The 19,851-nt window shown below is 46.9% G+C and overlaps 2 protein-coding genes across 8 annotated transcripts in view; both read left to right on the top strand.

The window, feature by feature from the left end:
* Positions 1–4,124, top strand: part of CPSF3 (cleavage and polyadenylation specific factor 3) — a 51,575-nt gene extending 47,451 nt beyond the window's left edge. For all 4 annotated transcript variants that reach the window (XR_013403068.1, XR_013403069.1, XR_013403070.1 and 1 more), the window contains 2 exons: positions 968–1,064; positions 3,944–4,124. Coding sequence is in view for 1 of the 4 variants with exons in the window: in XM_015111667.3 (XP_014967153.1) it covers positions 968–1,064; positions 3,944–4,045 (199 nt within the window). In the remaining 3 variants the exon portion in view is untranslated. The remainder of the gene's footprint in view (positions 1–967; positions 1,065–3,943) is intronic.
* A 1,362-nt stretch (positions 4,125–5,486) lies between these two features.
* IAH1 (isoamyl acetate hydrolyzing esterase 1 (putative)) lies at positions 5,487–19,607 on the top strand. 4 transcript variants are annotated; one of them, XM_028831427.2, is made up of 6 exons: positions 5,487–5,995; positions 6,874–6,926; positions 9,094–9,242; positions 12,164–12,325; positions 15,285–15,403; positions 18,952–19,398. In XM_028831427.2, the coding sequence occupies exons 4-6, from the start codon at positions 12,220–12,222 to the stop codon at positions 19,132–19,134; spliced, it is 408 nt and encodes a 135-aa protein (XP_028687260.1). In that variant the 5' UTR covers positions 5,487–5,995; positions 6,874–6,926; positions 9,094–9,242; positions 12,164–12,219; the 3' UTR covers positions 19,135–19,398.
* The last annotated feature ends 244 nt before the right edge of the window (positions 19,608–19,851 follow it).

The raw sequence follows: 19,851 nt of genomic DNA, 5'->3' as shown, positions 1-19,851 counted from the left end.
ATAAACCACCTAGCATGATGCCTGCTAAATAGATCATTCTTGAATAATAGCTGTGTATTTTCCCTGTTTTATAAACTTAATGAGCTGTATCAAGGCAAATAAGAAGCTTGTCTCAAGAATAAATACAGGCTGGGCATGGTGGCTCATGCCTGTAATCCCAACACTTTGGGAGGCTGAGGCAGGTGGATCACTTGAGGCTAGGAGTTCAAGACCAGCCTGGCCAACATGGTGAATCCCTGACTCTACTAAAAATACAAAAATTAGCCAACTGCAGTGGTGCACACCTGTAATCCCAGCTACTCAGGAGGCTGAGGCAGGAGAATCAAGTGAAGTGAAGGCATAAATAATCTGTGCTCCCACTCAACAGTCTACTTTTGCATGTTGGCATTTGCTTCCAGTGTTTCCAACATTTTTTTCACGTTGTTCTTTCTATATTATTATGTTTGAATCTGGGAGGCGGAGGTTGCAGTGAGCTGGACTCTAGCCACTGCACTCAAGCCTGGGCAACAGAGCAAGACTCCATGTCAAAAAAAAAAAAAGTAAATACAGTGTTCTACTTTAGAACTAGGACCTATCTTCTGTTTTACTTTTTTCCTTAAATATGTAAAGCTGGTGGCCGGGCGCGGTGGCTCAAGCCTGTAATCCCAGCACTTTGGGAGGCCGAGACGGGCGGATCACAAGGTCAGAAGATCGAGACCATCCTGGCTAACACGGCGAAACCCCGTCTCTACTAAAAACACAAAAAATTAGCCGGGCGAGGTGGCGGCGCCTGTGGTCCCAGCTACTCGGGAGGCTGAGGCAGGAGAATGGCGGGAACCCGGGAGGCGGAGCTTGCAGTGAGCTGAGATCTGGCCACTGCACTCCAGCCTGGGCGACAGAGCGAGACTCCGTCTCAAAAAAAAAAAAAAAAAAAAAAATATGTAAAGCTGGGCTTTTTCACTAATCCTGCATTTCTGCTTATTTTAAGGGACATATTTGGAGAAGACTGTATAAGTGTAAAGGACGACTCTATTCTTAGTGTCACAGTGGACGGGAAAACTGCCAACCTTAACTTGGAGACACGGGTATGTAGTTGCTCTTTCCTACGTTTCATAACATTTGGGAAGTAAAGTGAAGGCATAAATAATCTGTGCTCCCACTCAACAGTCTACTTTTGCATATTGGCATTTGCTTCCAGTGTTTCCAACATTTTTTTCACGTTGTTCTTTCTATATTATTATGTTTGAAGTTTTCCGTGTTTTTCCGGGTCACTGCATAGTACAAGATTCCCGTGTATGCCACTCCATTGCTGTCCTTTTCCATAGTACAGCTCACTTCACCTCAGACCTTCTCTAGTTTGGCATCTTGTTGACTCTCTAGCTGCTCTTCTGTTTGCACCAGCAAGATCCAAGTGGATTTTCCAAACAATAAGGTTTGAGAGGCCAGGTGTGGTGGCTTACACCTGTAATCCCAGCACTTTGGGAGGCTGAGGCAGGCGGATCACCTGAGGTTAGGAGTTCGAGACCAGCCTGACCAACATGGAGAAACCCCATCTCTTAAAAAAAAAAAAAAATTAGCCAGGCATGATGGCAGGTGCCTGTATTCCCAGCTACTTAGAAGGCTGAGGCAGGAGAATCCCTTGAACCTGGGAGGCAGAGGTGGCAATGAGCTGAGAGATCACACCATTGCACTTCAGCCTGGGTGACAGAGACTCTGTCTCAAAAAAAAAAAAAAAAAAGATACCTGCATTCATATGTTAATTGCAGCACGATTCACAATAGCAAATATATGGCCTCAACCTAAGTGTCCATAAGCAGAAGAATGGAAAAGGAAAATGTGGTATATGTACACAATGGAATACTATTCAGCCATCAAAAAGAATGGAATTATGTCCCTTGCAGCAATATGGATGGAACTGGAGATCTTTAGTGAAATAAGCCAGGCACAGAAAGTTAGGTATCCCATCTTCTCACTGAGAAGTATACTAAAAAAATGTACACACATGGCCATAGAGAGTGGAATGATACACCATGGAAACTCAGAAGGGTGTCGGGGCGGGTGATGGGTATAGGGTTTGCTGTCCAGGTGATGGGTGCCCAGAAAGCCCTGATTAGACCATTGAGCTCTCTCTACATGTAACAAAACTGCACATGTGCCCCATACATTTGTACCAGCAAAAGATGAGGCAGGTTTATTCATGTGCACAGTTGTCCACTATGTATTGTTGAGTGAAAAAAAAAAAGTTACAAGATAGTACATATAAGAAATACTTTTTTTGTTTTTAATACATATATATACATATAATTATATATATGTGTTACTACACTGAAATGGTAACCGTAGTTATCATTAGGTCATAGGTGGTCTTTTCCTCTTTCCTAAGTTTTTAATGGGAAATGTTTATGGTATGATAAAAACCTTCTTTAAACAGCACATAGTGTTTTGTAGTTGAGCTTTAAGAAGTAACTAGAGGCCAGGCACGGTGGCTCACGCCTATAATCCCAGTACTTTGGGAGGCCGAGGCACGTAGATCACAAGGTCAGGAGCTCGAGACAAGCCTGGCCAACATAGTGAAACCCTGTCTCTACTAAAAATACAAAAAATTAGCTAGGCATGGTGGCGGGCGCCTATAATCCCAGTTACTCGGGAGGCTGAGGCAGGAGAATGGCGTGAACCCGGGAGGCGGAGCTTGCAGTGAGCCGAGATCGCACCACTGCACTCCAGCCTGGGTGACAGTGCAAGACTCTGTCTCAAAAAAAAAAAAAAAAAAAAAAAAAGCCAGGTGCCGTGACTCACACCTGTAATCCTAGCACTTTGGGAGGCTGAGGCGGGCGGATTGCCTGAGCTGAGGAATCCAAAAGTAGCCCGGGCAACACAGTTAAACCCCGTCTCTACTAAAAAAATACAAAAAAATTAGCCAGGCATGGCGGCAGGTGCTTGTAGTCCCAGCTACTCGGGAGGCTGAGGCAGGAGAATTGCTTGAACCAGGGAGGCAGAGGTTGCAGTGAGCCGAGATCATGTTATTGCACTCCAGCCTGGACGATAGAGCGAGACTCCATCTCCAAAAAAAAAAAGAACTAGAGGCCAGGCGTGGTGGCTCATGCCTGTAATCCCAACACTTTGGGAGGCCAAGGTGGGTAGATCATCTGAGGTCAAGAGTTTGAGACCAGCATAGCCAACATGGTGAAGCCCCATCTCTACTAAAAATACAAAAATTAGCCAGGCGTGGTGGTGCACCTGTAATCCCACCTACTTGGGAGGCTGAGGCAGGAGAACCCGGGAATCACTTTAACCCGAGAGACGGAGGTTGCAGTGAGCTGAGATCACATCACTGCACTCCAGCCTGGGCAACAGAGCAAGACTGTCTCAAAACAACAACAAAAACGAAGTAACTAGAAGATTATTAGTGATTTTCAATCAAATTCAATACCAAATGTTGAGTAGATAGCCACATCCATTCCTTGCCAAGTAATTTGTGTGGCATAGATGAACTTCCCTGGAGTATCATTTACCGGATCAAAATGTGGGCTTTGATGTAAATGTAGTTTACTAGACTTTTCCCCAGTCTTTCCCCCCTGCATCAAATCATCACTAATTCGGACCATCGTGCCGTCAGGAAGCACTGCACGCCCACAAGTGTGTAGGGCGGCCCTTCTGTTTCATGGTAATCAGTCCCACTGTGACCTCTGCCCACAGAGATGGCTGTTCTTTTTTTTGAGACCGGGTCTCGCTGTGCCGCCCAGACTGGAGTGCAGTGGTGTAATCACAGCTCACTGCAGCCTCAACCTCCCCGGCTCAGTGATCCTCCCACCTCAGCCTCTTGAGTATCTGGGACCACAGGTACACGCCACCACACCTGGCTAATTTTTTATGAGATGATGGTTTTTTAAGAGTATTCATTTATCTTCCATGTAATGATTCTAGACTTAATGCTAACAAAGTCTTGTTTGTGCCTCACTTTCAGACTGTAGAATGTGAAGAGGGAAGCGAAGATGATGAATCCCTCCGAGAAATGGTGGAGCTGGCTGCACAGAGACTGTACGAGGCCCTGACGCCGGTTCACTGACACTGTTCCTGTATATGAACTTTTAAAATCCTTGACTGTACTTCTGTTACCTAAAATAAAATGCATTCGTTTCTCTGGGGGAGCCTGTTTACTTTTGATGTCAAATGGCCTTTATTCCAACAGCCTGAATACTGCTAAATTGCCAACTAATTTGTCCATTATTCTAGAACTAAATAAACTGCCCATTATTTTAGAATTTATGGATTCTTCTTCCAGGCATATATGTGCAGTTCCCATCGAAACCATCAAGATCTGCCGACAGCAACCGCTGCTGGTTACCCTCTCCCATGGGGTAACCAATTTGAGTTCATAATAAGGATTCTAAGTAGCACTTGAATCTGTCTTCATCTCCACTGCTGCTGTTCGAGCCCAAGTCTTCTCTCCCCTCGGAATTCCTGCAACCCCCTCCATCTCCTCCCCTACAGCTGATTCCTGGAACAGACTTGGCCTCGGGCCTCAGCTGCTTGAAGGCCTTAATGAAGTCCTTGTGATAAAGAGGAAGTCCAGGTACCTTTGCTTCCTCTAGCAGGGCCTCTCAATCTGGGCTACCCGTGGGAATCACGTGGGGTGCATTACAAGTGCACCTGTACCCAAGTCCTGCTAACAGGAGGTGAGTTAGTCGGCTGGAGTGAGGGCCTTTGGTTGGATCTTATTTATAAAGCTCCCCCAGGTGATCCAAGCGAGCTTGGGTAACCTACTGCGCCGGCTCCCCTGGCCCTTCTGTTATTCATCTGCAGCTCTGTGATTTCAAGGCATCCTTCCCACCCGTTTTTAGCTCGGCCGCCGAACTTCACTGCACAGTTGAGGTAAGAACGTTGCATTACAACCACGTTTTAACAGACGAATCCCTTGGAAATAACTCAGTGCTGTGCGTCCGCGGGGTTCCGTATCCGCGCATCCACCCAACGGCGGGAAAAAGAAAAGCGGCTGCGCGCGCACTGAACGTGCAGCTGCTTTCCCTAATCATTCGCAGAACCACGAGGTACTGCCAGGGTTTCCGCAGTGCCTGCGCCCTCTTGGGTGTTACGGGCCCTCCAGAGTGACGCCCGGCGCAGGAGGCCGCGCCCGCACCCCACGACCTCTTCCAGGGGGGCCTGGAGCAGCCCTCCGCCCCACCGAGGGCCAGCTGTGGTTCCCGCCGCGCGTCCTGCGGACACACTCCTGCCCTTTGCCGAACGCACCTGCACTCGCGGAGCGCAGGGTGCTCTTAGGGCGGCCCAGAACCGCTTTTCTTCTGGGAACCACGCGGCGGGACGCGGGTTTCGGATTCCCTGGGGGCAGCCTTGCTGTGAGTGAACAAGCGCGGAGGCCGAGCTTCTTGCAAACGGACTCCGGTGTCCGAGAGGCAACGACCTTTGTGCCTCACCAAAGTGACCGCTTGGGTGCCGGACGAGCCCTGCCCCTGGAACCCACGGGCGGCCACTGCGCAGGCGCCTCTCCCGGCTGGCGGCTCCGCCCCGCCCCGACCGGCGGCTCCATGGCGCTGTGCGAGGCCGCGGGCTGCGCGAGCGCCCTGCTCTGGCCTCGCTTGTTGCTCTTCGGGGACTCCATCACCCAGGTACCGCCGCCCCGAGGCTCGGCCTTCCGCCCCGGCCTCCCTGCGGGGTCGCTGCCGAGGCTCCCCGCCGTCCTTTTCGGCCCCTGAGACGGCTGGGCCGGAGGTCTGGCCACGCCCGTGGCGACCCCGGAGGAGCGACGGGTCCCCTGGTGGCCGCCTGAGGGCTCCCGGCACAGACGCGAGGGGACCCGGCCGCGCTGCCCGCCCCTCGCCGCCTCCCACCGGGTCGAGATCCGCGGTCGTCCCTTCAGCGCCCTCCTGGGCAGCGGCCTTTCCCCTCCGGGTCCCGGTGAGCGACTCAGGGCGACCGCGCGCTGTGTCCCAGGAGGCCCCGCGGTCGGCTCCGGGCGGAGGCGCCGTGAACCCGCTCGCCGCACTCCCTGCGGGCACAGGTGGGGCCGTTAGGGGTTGACCTTGGAAGTAAAATGCCTTCAGGAATTAGGTAGAAAAGGACCATCCCTTCATCCAAGATCCTCTCACCTCCCGTGAAGGGAACGGTCTTCTAAATGCAGGTTCTTACTTCGGGGAGGGAGTAGAAAGTCCATTCCTGCGTGTGTCGTCCTCTTAGGACTTGCTTCACCAGGTTTTCTGTGTACGCCCCTAACTGGTAACATTAGTTTTAGGCATATGGGGCTGTCGGGGCTTCCCGAATTCCATGGGAATGTGTATGAAAAAGTGTTGATCCTCAGCCCGGTAACCTGCACAGCAGTGAGGCGGCATGGCCTTCAGTTTCCTCACTGACCTTTGACTTTATTTCCTGAACTTAGATTTCTGTTTGGCTTTTTTTTTCCCCCCCGGGTTTTTTTGAGACAGAGTCGCGCTCTATCGCCCAGGCTGGAGTGCAGTAGCGCGATCTCGGCTCACTGCAACCTCTGCCTCCCGGATTCAGGCGTTTCTCCTGCCTCAGCCTCCCGCGTAGCTGGGATTATAGACGTGCACCACCACACCGGGCTAATTTTTGTATTCTTAGTAGAGACGGCGTTTCGCCATGTTGAGCAGGCTGCTCTCGAACTCCAGACCTCATGTGATCCGCCCGCCTCGGCCTCCCAAAGTGCTGGGATTACAGGCTGTTTAGCTTTTGATAGAGAAAAATCCCCCTCTGCTAAAGTGCTGCCAGGTGTACTTACCTGTAATCCCCAAAATGACCTCACAGTGAGGCAATCAAAGCCAAGAAGGGAGTGCGGAGAAAACAGAAGTTGGCCAATCAGAGCTGCCCTTGCTGAGATGCCCCGTTACAGTCATAAGTAATAATGGGCTTTTCTTCCTCCAGTTTTCCTTCCAGCAGGGTGGATGGGGAGCATCGCTGGCTGACAAGCTGGTCAGGTGAGAGTGGTTTCCGATACTTGAGTACTTGCAGATGGAAAATGTCTTAGGGATCCATCTTACGGATGGATAGTTCTGAATAGAACATTTCTCCTTTGTTAATTTTGCTTGCCTTCCCTAATATATAGGAGAAGGAACTGAAAAAATTTAGTCTTCACTCAGTCTGACCAATTAGATATTTTAGGGTTGAGCTCTGATGGCTGGGCAGATTCAGACAAATCAAGTAAATGGCCAGTGCCTCTTTGCTAGTCAACGGCAGACAGATCTAAGTCCAGCTGCTGTGATCGCAGAGCTTGCGGTTTTACTGCCACGCCACACTGGTAGGAAGCTACTTTGCCTTTTTTTTTTTTTTTTTGAAGTGCTGCCATGACTGAGACTCACCTTGTCACAATTCTGCCGCACTTTATTTTGGGTTTTGATGGTTTTTGTTTGTGACGGGGTTTCACTCTTGTTACACACGTCCATGTGAAGAGACCACCAAACAGGCTTTGTGTGAGCAACAAGGCTGTTTATTCACTTGGGTGCAAGTGGGCTGAGTCTGAAAAGAGCAAAGGGAGATGGGCTGGGGCAGTTTTGTAGGATTTGGGGAGGTAGTGGAAAATTACAGTTAAAGGTGGTTATCTGTTGTTAGGGGAGGGGGTCACGAGGTGCTCTGTGGGGAGCTCCTGAGACTCACTGTCCAGGGAGGAATGTCACAAGGTCGATTGATAAGGGTGGGGCAGGAACAAATCACAATGGTGGAATGTCATCAGTTAAGGCAGGAACTAGCTGTTTCATTCCTTTTGTGGTTTAACGGTTGCTCCAGGCCACCTCGATGTATACGTGCAGGTCACAGGGGTTATGATGGCTTAGCTTGGGCTCAGACACCCGACAACTCTCCCGCAGGCCGGAGTGCAGCATTGTGATCAGGCCTCACTGCAGCCTTCACCTCTGGGGCTAAAGCCACCATCACCTCAGCCTCCTGAGTAGCTGGGACCTACAGGCATTTGCCCCCACACCCAGCCCAGCACTTCATTTTAACGTATCGTGATTTCACTCTGTAAAATGGCTTGTCACCATTGTATCATTACAGACAAAAGCAATCTCACTTTGAAGGCAGGCTGAGTTTTGGTTAATGTTCTCCAGTTTATAAATGTCGCCTGAGAACTTTGAGTAGTGTCATAAAAAGTGTCCCCTTGTGCTGCTTTGGAGCCCACTGCCTAATGCGGTGGCCTGCAGTTCTCCACTAGCGCTCCAGCTTCTCTGCTTGGTTATGCACATATAGGAATGTGAATACACCAAGATGAACCATATTGATTTACTAATCGTAAATTGAACCCCAGGAGTCATTTTAAGAAAACTTTATGGACAACTTTAAATATCTACAGAAGCAAAGAGTGAAATGAGCCCATCCATCCCTCCTCCTATGGATTATTCTGGATTATTCTGAAGCAAATCCCAAATCATATCATTTTACCAAGACTAAGAAAACAAGGGTCCCTCTTATGTGACTGGTATTCTCTGAGGGGTTTTAAACCTACTTCCTGTTCCTTAACTGTTCTCCTCACTTGACATGTGAGGAAGGCTCACAGCACGCCCAGGGTCACACCTAGTCACAGATGGAGCCAAGAATAAATCCAGACAACCCGGCTTTTCCCTCCCCCCCCCCCATTACACCTACAGTACCGTGAATCCAACTATTTTTAAGAAGGAAACAAAAAGCCTACTAATGAACCAGTTTAAGTTGAAACACAATGAATACTAAAACTAATCAAAACCAGAAATCTCAAATATTCTATAGACTATTTAAATATAAACTAAACTAAGTTCCAGGATATTAGTGACTTTACCTGAGATACTTGCTGAGATTATCTTTTGTGAACTCCATTTTAAAAGCACCCCACTATACCATGCTTGAAGTCAAGTAGGCTGTAGACTTCATCACAGCCCCTTTATATAAAATTACTCCTCTCATGGAGGAGTATGGCGTATTTACGTATATCTTTGAAAGGCTTAAGATTAGCATGCTTCAACTATGTTCTTGCTCCTATCAAAGTGAAACCTGGGGGTGGCTTAGAGACATGTGACGGGCTCAGAATCCCAGAGAGCACACCCTCACTAAAGGCTGGTTACTGGGACCATAAACACTTCTTGCCCACAATTCATCTTTTAAAATTTTTCGTTTCAGAAAATGTGATGTTCTGAATCGTGGATTCTCAGGTTACAATACCAGATGGGCCAAAATTATCCTTCCAAGATTAATCAGGAAAGGAAATAGCTTGGACATCCCAGTAGCAGTTACAATTTTCTTTGGGGCCAATGACAGTGCATTAAAAGGTAAAAGCATTTTTTATGTTCTTCTAGCTCACTTTTAATCATTTTTATGTTACAGCAAACTTATATTTAATATACTTTTTTCAACTGTTTACTTTCTCCCAATAGATACAGTTTTGCCAAGCTTATGAGTTCCTTGAGTTTATATGTATTCCTGGCTTTAACACTGGTGGATTTTATTCTCGACCTGGTTTCTACATGCCTCGGTTGCTGGCAGTCCTAATCTTGCAAACACTTAAATATTTTCTAGTCTGTTAGTGCTATGCTAGGTTTGTAATGTTTTTCTCTTTAGTTGATGCATGTGGCAGCAGAAAGCTTAAGGATACGTTGTGGTTGCATCACACTGATGCGGCTGGTGGAGTGTCTTAGGGGGAGGGTGTCTCAGGGGAGCAGCCACCCTGACCTCAGTTAGGCTTGAATCCTGGGCAGTGGTTGAGTGTGGGTTTGGAAAAGGAGATGGTCTCTGCTTGATTGCTGAAGAATTGCTGCTGTGACTAGAGGAAAGCTAGCTGTGTAAGAGGCCTTTCTTCCCTTTCTACTCTTGAAAAAAGCCTTCTGCATTCTATAAACAAGAAAAACCAGCCTTTGTTTTGGGAAGTGAGGTAGTCATCTTCCAGAAATTTCTTTTGTGCCCCTCCTTGTGCCACAGAAGTGGTGTGGTCTGCTGTTCACAGGCATGCTGGGAGGCATCTGCGTTGAGGCTGGACATGAAGGAACACAGCTGCAGTAAGAGGAATTCTTGCTGCCTGCGAGAAAGATTATCTAGATTACAGGCATCGGGAGACCCTGCACGGTAACCATTCTATTTGGGAAGAAATTAATCTTCACTTTCTATCTTGTACCAAAAACCGTAAGAAAATTCAAAACAGAATTTTTTAAAAAGATGCGTTCTTATCAAATTTAGGAAAAGGAAAAACATTTCCTAAGTATAAGAGCAGTGGAAGAAGCCACAGAGGAAAAACAGGTTTACGAAATAAACTTAAAATAGCTTAGGCTAGGAAAAAACTGAAAAAGAAAATGATGTGTGTTAAGGAAAATATCCAAAAAATGTGGCAGACGAGAGTAATGTCTTTAGTGTAGAGATCAATAAGAAAAATACTAACTCCAAAAGAAAGTATAGGCAAAGGACAGGAACAGATAAAAGGAGAAATTTGACAGCAAATACATATTTGAAAATGTGTGAAAACTTAAAAAATGTCAATTAAAACAAGGTATTTTGATTTTTGACTCATAGGAGTAAAGCAATATGAAGCAGTAATACATATAGCTGACATGCATGAAATAAGATTGGAACTCTTACGTTCCTGGTGAGAGAATAGTTTGTAATCCTCTGGAAAGCTGTGAGGCGGTATGCGCCAAGGGACTGCCCACGTGTAGAAATTCAGCCTAAGGAAATATTCAGATACGCAGCCAGATGTATGTGCAGAGATTTCTGTGTATTGCCTTTTTTTTTTTTTTTTTTTTTTTTTTTTGAGAAAGTTTCGCTCTTTTGCCTAGGCTGGAATGAAGTGATAAGATCTCGGCTCACTGTAACCTCCACCTCCCAGGTTCAAATGATTCTCCTGCTTCAGCCTCCCGAGTAGCTGGGATTACAGGTGCTTGCCAGCACGCCTGGCTAATTTTTGTATTTTTAGTAGAGACAGGGTTTTGCCATGTTGGCCAGGCTGGTCTCGAACTCCTGACCTCAGGTGATCCACCTGCCTCGGCCTCCCAAAGTGCTAGGATTTCAGACGTGAGCCACCGCACCTGGCCATGTATTGCTATTTATAACAGCAGATTAGAAGCTGTACAGTAAGGAAACGAACATCGTGTGGTCACCCTACAACTAAATACCATTTTTTTGAGGACTAGGGACACAGAAAAGCTCATAATATGTTATGTGAGCCAGGCATGGTGGCTCATGCCTGTAATCCCAACAGCGGGAGGCCAGGCCAGGAGTTTGAGACCAGCCTGGGCAACAGAGTGAGACTCTGTCTCAACAGCAACAAAGTTTGCCAAGTGTGGTGATGCATGCTCGTCCCGGCTAGTCCCAGCTTAGGAAGCTGAGCTGGGAGGGGAGGGTTGCTTGGGCCCAGGAGTTCCAGGTTACAGTGAGCTGTGATCACACTACACTCCAGCCTGGGTGACAGAGCGAGAACCTGTCTCTAAAACAATCTGTAGAGAAAAGCAAAATATAAAGTCTTCAGTGTGAATATAATCTTCATGCAAACTCATTTTTGTAAAAGTGGACATATCTTCATGAAAAGACTGGAAAGATATACATCCAAATGCCAACAGTGGTTTTCTGGGTGGTAGGATCATTGGTGACTTTGTTTTTCTTGATACTGTACTTACATGTGGTTAGCAAATGGTATACAATGACCCTTGTAATACTTCAGTGAGAGCCTGTCTAGAAAATACTCCTTTGCAGTAATAGTAGTAGTAGTCATAGGTGCCATTTGTTTAGACTGAGTGCTTGCTTTGTGAAGGCACCTGCTCTCAGTGCTGTGAACTCTTAGCTATTTTGATTTTCAGTCCTAGGAGGGGAGACCCTATTACCATCTTCCATTTTACCAATGAGGTACAGAAAGGCTAAGTATCCGTGGTTCTGTGGCGAGGAGTGACAAAGCCAGGATTTGAACCTAGGCCGTCTCACTCAACAGGCTGGGATCTTTAATTTCTTTACAAATTCAACATAATTAATAACCATCTGGATACTAGTGATGAAAAGACAAGAGTACTTACAGTGCCCCTAGTTAGAGCCTTTGAAGTCTTGTTTTATGAAGAACTATACATTTTAATTCACTAAGGAGAAAACCTTCTGTGTCCTTGGTGTTAATCCCCCAGTGACATCATGAATAACAGGCATTTGCAGAAGTGTGTTCACCTGAATGGTCACTTATAATAAATATGCATGGTTGAGTACTCCTGTTTCTCTTGAGCAGATGAGAATCCCAAGCAGCACATTCCCCTGGAGGAGTATGCTGCGAATTTAAAGAGCATGGTGCAGTACCTGAAGTCTGTGGACATCCCTGAGAATCGAGTCATTCTCATCACGCCGACCCCACTTTGTGAAACAGCCTGGGAAAAAGAGTGCATCATACAAGGTAAACAAACCACAGCCAGTCTCAGCAAATCTGGATAGCAATGCTGAGGGAAGAACTCTGATAAAACAGTGGTTTCCTGCCTGGGGCTTCTGTTTCTTATGGACTCAGTATGTCCATTTCAGTCTGTTTTCAATCATCCAAAATTAATAAAAGTATAGCTTCCAATATGTCATACCTGAGACCTTTTTTGACATAGAAAAGGGATTCTGGCTTTGGATGGTCAGGAGGGAACCGGGAGCCTGGCATCTGCTGACCTTTACAGTTGCCAGGCTCCAAGGTGCACATGAAGGCCACTGACAACTGTGCAGAGCTGTGGTGCTCTGTGGGGGCTGGGCCTGGGGGCTGATGTGCCTTGACTTGCAAGTCCACACCTGGGGCTTTTCCTGGCACACGTGAAGCTGGGATAGGAATGATCGGATAGGAGTCGCCAGCTTTCCATATACTTGGGTCTCACATCCCTCAAGTGCTGTGTTTCCCATCCACCTTTGATTGAAAAACCTCTGCACATAAGTGGACCTTCACGGTTCAAACCTGTGTTGTTCAAGGGTCAGCTGAATGTTAATGTTGAAAATGTGCATTATGGAAGATCTTTTTTTTTTTTTTTGGAGACAGTCTTGCTCTGTCAGCTGGAGTGCAGTGGCATGATCTCGGCTCACTGCAACCTTAGCCTCCTGGGCTCAAGCAAATTCTGCCTCAGCCTCCTGAGTAGCTGGGATCACGGGTGTGCACCACCACACCTGGCTAATTTTTGCATTTTTAGTAGAGACGGGTTTCACCATGTTGGCCAGGCTGGTCTCGAACTCCTCCGGTTATCTGCCTGCCTCAGCCTCCCAAAGTTCTGGGATTACAGGCGTGAGCCACCACCGCGCCTGGCCTGGAAGTTTTCTAAGCTACCCAGAACTCAACATTCTAGGACAAATTATTGGCTTTGTAACACAGAACAGCTATTTCTCAAAGTATGGTCTGACTCAAAGTTAACTATTATTTTTAGGTAGATTTCTGGGCCCATTTTCAGCACACCAGATGTTTCTTATACACACTATAGCACGCATCCCACAGCTTTATGGAAGACTGTTACTGTCCCTACTTTACCAGTGGAGAAATTGAGTCTTGGAGAGGCTAAGACAGAACCTGCCCAAGATCACACAGCCAGTAACAGAACCCGGAATCAAATCCAGGAAGTGTGACTTCAGAGCTAAGTCCTTACTGTTACACAAGTTTACAGTTCAGTTGGGTTGTAGCTATGTCGCTTGCTCTCAAAGGGCCTGTCATCCTTAGAGGAGGATACAATGCATTCTCAAGTCACAAACAGCATATGTCAAGGGGTGCCACACACTGGAGGCACAGACAAACTTGGGGAGAAACCCCAGCCTGTGGGACATGGTGACAGTAGGCTCTGGGCATCACATCAGGGCAGACGGGCCCTATTGTTGTGAAATACCAGAGTGTTCTGCAGGGGAGGTGTTTAAGGCCCACAGAGCTCCACTGGAGACAACTGCAGACCCCCAGCTTGCTTCTGGGCCTGCAGCCATAACCGATTGGGGGGCAGTGTCGTCTTGGCTTTAACAGAAGGGAAAAATGTTACATAACACGGTCCACAGAAGTTGTTCAGACTTCTTTTTGTCTACTGTTTCCCAGGAAAATAGTATATATGAAGTTCTGAATGTTTAATTTCATTTCCCCTTTCTAGCCTTGAATGTAGCCCAATGCAGACTTTTTAAAAGGTCAGCGATGGGCAAAGCAGGTAGAGGAGGGGTCTCGATAACTGGTCCGCTAGAGATTCAGCTGGTTATTTTTTGAGACTGTCTTGCTCTGTCACCCAGGCTATAGTGCAGTGGCTTGCTCCAAGCTCACTGCAGCCTCGACCTCTAGGCTCAGGTGATCATCTTGCCTCAGCCTCCCAAGTAGCTAGAACCACAGGCATGTGCCACCATGCTTAGCTAATTTTTTAATTTTTTTTTTGTAGGGATGGGGTAGCTAGTTATAATCTAGGTGAATTTTATAAACAATTGATCCCAAGTATGAAAGCCGGTGAGTAGATCTCTGTGACGCAGAGCCTGGGCCAGCTTACGTCTTCCTGTGGCCCGCCTCTAGTTGCCCATAACCTCATGCTTTCTCTTTAATACCATTCTGTAGTCCACCTCCTGCCAGCCCTCACTGTCCTGTTTGCAGCCTCCTGAGCCTTCTCCCCTAGCCCCAGCCCCACCCTCCAAACCAACCTAGCACAATCCCCAGATACTGCACTCCAGCCTTCCCTGGTGCGGCTCCCTGGGAGGATGAGGCAGCCTGCGCTTGTTAGATACACTCAGTAGCTCTGTGCTAGTTGCTTTGCTGGAGTTTAGTCTCTTAATCCTGTCAATATTCCTGCAACTAGGTAGGCACTGTCATCATAAGGATGCAGAAAGCTTCAGGACGGTTAAGCAAGCTGTTCAGGCACACAGCTATTTAGTAAAAATTGTAGGCATCAAAATGTAGATCTCTGTCTGAGGCCTACAAATGGTTTTGCTGTGCTGCGATGCAGCTGTTTCATGTAACAAGCCAGCGGTGTCAGCATAGCATTCAGCTTCCATGGCCTGGCATTTCTTACCAGTGCAGACCTTACCCGCCCCCAGCCCAGCTCCTGCAGCCGGCACTCTCCAAGCAGCCCAGCCCTCCTGGGCCTTTTCTGCCTCTGTGCCTCTGTTCAAGGTGTCCTCTCGAACATCCTCCCTGGCGCTTCCGAAGGCTCTGGTTACCACTAAAGGCAGCTCCTTCCAACTGTACCTTGTCCTCTGCTGGGTAGAGCAGCACACCAGTAACCTGCAAGGCTCATCAACATATACCCTAAACCCTGGGGCTGGCCCAAGTGAGGTCAATATTTAATGGCATTTCGAAACTGTCTAGATGAGTGCAGTAGAACTTACACAAGGGCCAGCACTTGGGTTTATCAACTGCCACCTCAATTTCTTCTCTTCAATAGGTTGCAAACTAAATCGCCTGAACTCTGTTGTTGGTGAATATGCCAATGCGTGTTTACAAGTGGCCCAAGACTGTGGGACTGACGTACTTGACCTGTGGACCCTGATGCAGGACAGCCAGGTATGGTGGCTTGCTCAGTCCTCTCGGGCTAAATAGGATCACACAGAAGTAAACCAGGTGTGTGTGCAGCAGCTTTCCCTAGAAAGGCTCTGCTTAGCTAAGACAGTCATCCCTTTAAGCCAATGAAAACAAAGGCTTGGGGGAGGGGAGGAATGGAGGTTTCAGGACGGTCACAAGCCCAGCAGCTTATTCAGCCAGGCTCCTTGGCTAGGAGTTAGTACACAGTGGTGTAAATGAGCAAAACATGGTTCATATTTATGAACATCGAGGCCAAGTTCTTCTTTCATATAGAGAATGGCAGAAAGCTAAAACTTGTTAATAGGTAAAACAATGAATTTAAATACAGTATTGGCTAATAAAACGGTGGGAGATATGTAGTTCTAATTAAGTTACTTTGTTTTAAAGCCTGAAAGCACAAATATAAAAGGTAAAAAGCAGGTCCCATAGAATGGTGCACCCACTCAGGAGACAGCTGGTTTCTTATGCAGTCACACATAGACTTAGGGAGGACCTGGCAGTCCACTCCTGAGTTATCTGCCCCAGAGAAATGAAAACTAGGTTCACCCAGAACCTGGGTGTGACTGTTGACAGCAGCATTATTCCTACCTGCTGGAAGCACCCCAGTGTCCTTCCGTGGATGAATAGGGAAACTGGTGTGTCCATGGAATGGGATACTACTCGGCAATAAAGAGAACGGACTGACATGCACAGCAATGTGGGTGACTCTCAGAGGTGTTTGAGGGAAGGAAGCTGGTCTCTGAAGGTTACATACTACATAAGTCCATCTGTTTGGTATCTCAAAAAGGCAAGACTTGGGCCAGGCACGGTGGCTTACTCCTGTAATCCCATCACTTTGGGAGGCCGAGGCAGGCGGATCACCTGAGTTTAGGAGTTTGAGACCAGCCTAGCCAACATGGCAAAACCCTGTCTCTACTAAAAATACAAAAATTAGCTGGGCGTGGTGGAGGGCGCCTATAATCCCAGCTACTCGGGAAGCTGAGGCATGAGAATCTCTTGAACCCGGGAGGCAGAGGTCACATCACTGCACTCCAGTCTGGAGGACAGAGGGAGACTGTCTCACCCCACCCCACCCCCCACAAAAAAAGTTAAGACTACAGTGACAGAACAGGTCAGTGGTGGCCAGAGGTTAGGGTGAGGAAAGGTATGGCTAAATTCAGGTTCCACACAGATACTGGTGAAGAGGGGTAGACAGGCACTGGTCTTTTTAAATTTTTCTGTGACCTTGCACTACTCTTTTGTAAAGAGCTTGTTCAGCAGGGCACATGAAAGGCCATGTCATTGCTGTGCTGGGATCCAGAGAGAAAGCTTTGATGGGACTGATATTTGAAGTACTCAGGGGAAGGAAGGATCCAGTGTGCGGAAAGCTCTTTGGACAAACAGGAAGACTCACAGCTCCACCGGTTTCCTCTATTCCTAGCTGTTAGGTTTAGGCTACTTGGACAAAGCAACATAGAAAAGAACCAAGAATTACTAACCCAAGTGCCAACTTTTTCCTCTTCCCCTAAATATTAATCCATACCAATCCTTCCAATGACCTACACATTTATTACACATCTGCAATAGGGAAATTAGTCACCAGTGGGGAAGTCATACCACCACGTGGATGCTGAGTCACTAGTCACCTTTGGAGGCTCTGAGAGCCTAAGTAAATCTGGACCCTAGGCTTCTAGTCTTCCTCTGAAACCCTGAGTGCACTGGAACCTTCCAGAATTCCCAGATCAGGAGGGGCCTTGGCAGCTTGAGTGCCAAAGGAGTCAACATCCAGAGTTCTGTTGTCTAAGATTCCACCTTAGATTATGTAGAAAATAATGCTACTCGAGGAAAGGAAACACAAACTACTGGGCTAGTTTTGCTCACATGTCTTTTTCAAGACTGGGAGGGTCGTCCTTAGAGATCATCTCATCTCCAGCTGTCTAGATGAGAAAGCCAAGGCCGAGGAAGAAGTGCTAGTATTGTATGATGGCATCTACATTTCTGGTCTATTAAAAGTCACATAGGGCCGGGCACGGTGGCTCATGCCTGTAATCCCAACACTTTGGGAGGCCAAGGCGGGTGGATCACCTGAGGTCAGGAGTTTGAGACCAGCCTGGCAAACATGGTGAAACCCTATCTCTACTTAAAAATACAAAAATTAGCCACGCGTGGTGGCAGGCACCTGTAATTCCAGCTACTTGGGAGGCTGAGGCAGGAAAATTACCTGAACCCGGGAGGCAGAGGTTGAAGTAGGGCGAGACTGTACCATTGCTCTCTAGCCTGGGCAACAAGAGTGAGACTCCAGCTCAAAAAAGAAAAGTCACGTAAGCTAGTTGGCCACCCAGATTCTAACAGAGCTCTTGGCTAGTAAGATTCTTCCCCAAGAAAGAAATGGCTGTATGGATAAAATTCTTGAGTTCAGGGCCTGGTATAGCCGCTCATGCCTGTAATCCCAATACTTTGTGAGGCCGAGGTGGGAGGATTGCTTGAGCCTAGGAGTTCAAAACCAGCCTAGACAACAAAATGAGACACCCATCTCTAAAAAAAACCACAAAAATTAGCCAGGTATGCTGGCACGTGCCTGTAGTCCCAGCTACTCAGGGACCTGAGGCTGGAAAGATCGCTTGAGCCCAGGAGGTTGAGGCTGCAGTGAGCCATGATCACATCACTGCACTCCAGCCTGAGCAGCAAAGCAAGACCCTGTCTCCAAAAATACATATATACTCTTGAGTTCAGGGGAGTGGAGGGAGACTGGACTCCCGTGTCCCAGCAATTACTATTCCACGTTAGATGGTACAAGTTCTTTCCACCTAAAAACCTGCCTAGAGTCAAAAACAATATTGACTCATGGGGCCCCTGAACACTCCTAATACCAAATTTTTCATTTTTTGCTGATTACGTTACTAAGCCATATTTACCTGTTAAGGTTCTTTGAAATAACCTGAGAATCATGTCATACAACTCAGAAGACCTGGAATGAGGTCCCAGCCCACTTAATGGTGAGTGACTTTCATGAAACTTAATTCTATAATATGGAGATAGCACTACAGCACTAGTAAGGGTTCTCTGTGTGTTCAAACACCTATGTAAATAGCACATCAGTGCTACTGTAGTCCAAGACGACTCTGGTCAGATGCCTACAATGAAAGGGGCTGGTGATCTTTGTCGCAGGGCCACAAATGAGAGAATATGGTACACGCTGGCATTTAGAAAAGTTCTACCCTCCCTCCCCCGCTTTTTTTTGGGGGGGGGGTGGGGGAGGGGGGAGACAGTCACTCTGTCACCCAGGCTGGAGCTCAGTGGTGCGATGACAGCTCACTGTAGCTTCGAACTCCTAGGCTTAAGTGATCCTCTCATCTTAGCCTCCCAAGTAGGTGAGAATACAGGTGTTTGCCACCACAACCAGCTGAATTTTGTATTTTTTAAATTTTTTATAGACACAGGGTCTCAAACTCCTGTCCTCCAGTATCCTTGGCCCCAAATGTTGGAATGACAGGGGTGAGCTACCACACCTGGCCAGTTACCTACCTTTAACCAATTTCTCTCCCTTCTAGGACTTCTCATCTTATTTATCAGATGGACTACATTTGTCTCCAAAGGGGAATGAATTTTTGTTCTCGCATCTCTGGCCTTTGATAGAGAAAAAGGTCTCTTCTCTGCCTTTGTTGCTTCCTTACTGGCGGGATGTAGCAGAAGCAAAACCTGAATTAAGTCTGCTGGGAGATGGAGACCATTAGCCAATCACAGGAGACCCAAGTCTGCTTGTTAATCTACAGAACTCAAAGTTGCCAATACATAGAGGTACCCTTTTTTCCCCAGGCTTAAACCTTTGCCACTGATAATAAAAGTATTAGGATTTTACAGGGAAGTTTTGTACTTAGGTCCATTGTGTTTTGACAGTATTTGTTAATGCAGGTATCAGTGCTATAGCTACAAAATATACCCTGAGCAGCTTGTTAATTCTATAAATGATGAAGTAAAGACTTTTTTTTTTAAAGTCACAATTTTATAAAAATGGTTTTCTTATATTCTTTTGAGAACAGTTTCACTCATACATACACCCACACACCCCACTCACCTTGTATCAAATTCTAAAAGTGTAAAGTATAAGAATATCATGACTAGTTAAAAGATAGCAAATACCATAAGGTACAAGTTCAAGTATTAGCATAACAAGTATCTGAGTAACAAATGTCCTTGGAAATGGGGGATGGGAGGAGATATGATTAGTCACAGGCTTGGTTAATTGCCCTCAAAGTTTACAAGTTAAAATGTTTTAGCTGGTGAGCACATTCTAGTTCTTAGGGGGAAAAAGCTTTTAATGGCAATTTATAGAAATCAGAATTCAGGTTAATGATTTTCAATCCTTCACACAGTAAATGCAGCTCATCCAGAATCCTGCAGCAATAAAGTAAGAGTAATTCAAATATCTGCTTGTGGAGACAGCCTCCAAC

Source organism: Macaca mulatta, chromosome 13 (assembly GCF_049350105.2).
Source record: "Macaca mulatta isolate MMU2019108-1 chromosome 13, T2T-MMU8v2.0, whole genome shotgun sequence".
Taxonomy (NCBI): domain Eukaryota; kingdom Metazoa; phylum Chordata; class Mammalia; order Primates; family Cercopithecidae; genus Macaca; species Macaca mulatta.
The sequence above is the reverse complement of the archived record's forward strand: the minus strand, read 5'-3'. Positions and strand labels throughout refer to the sequence as shown.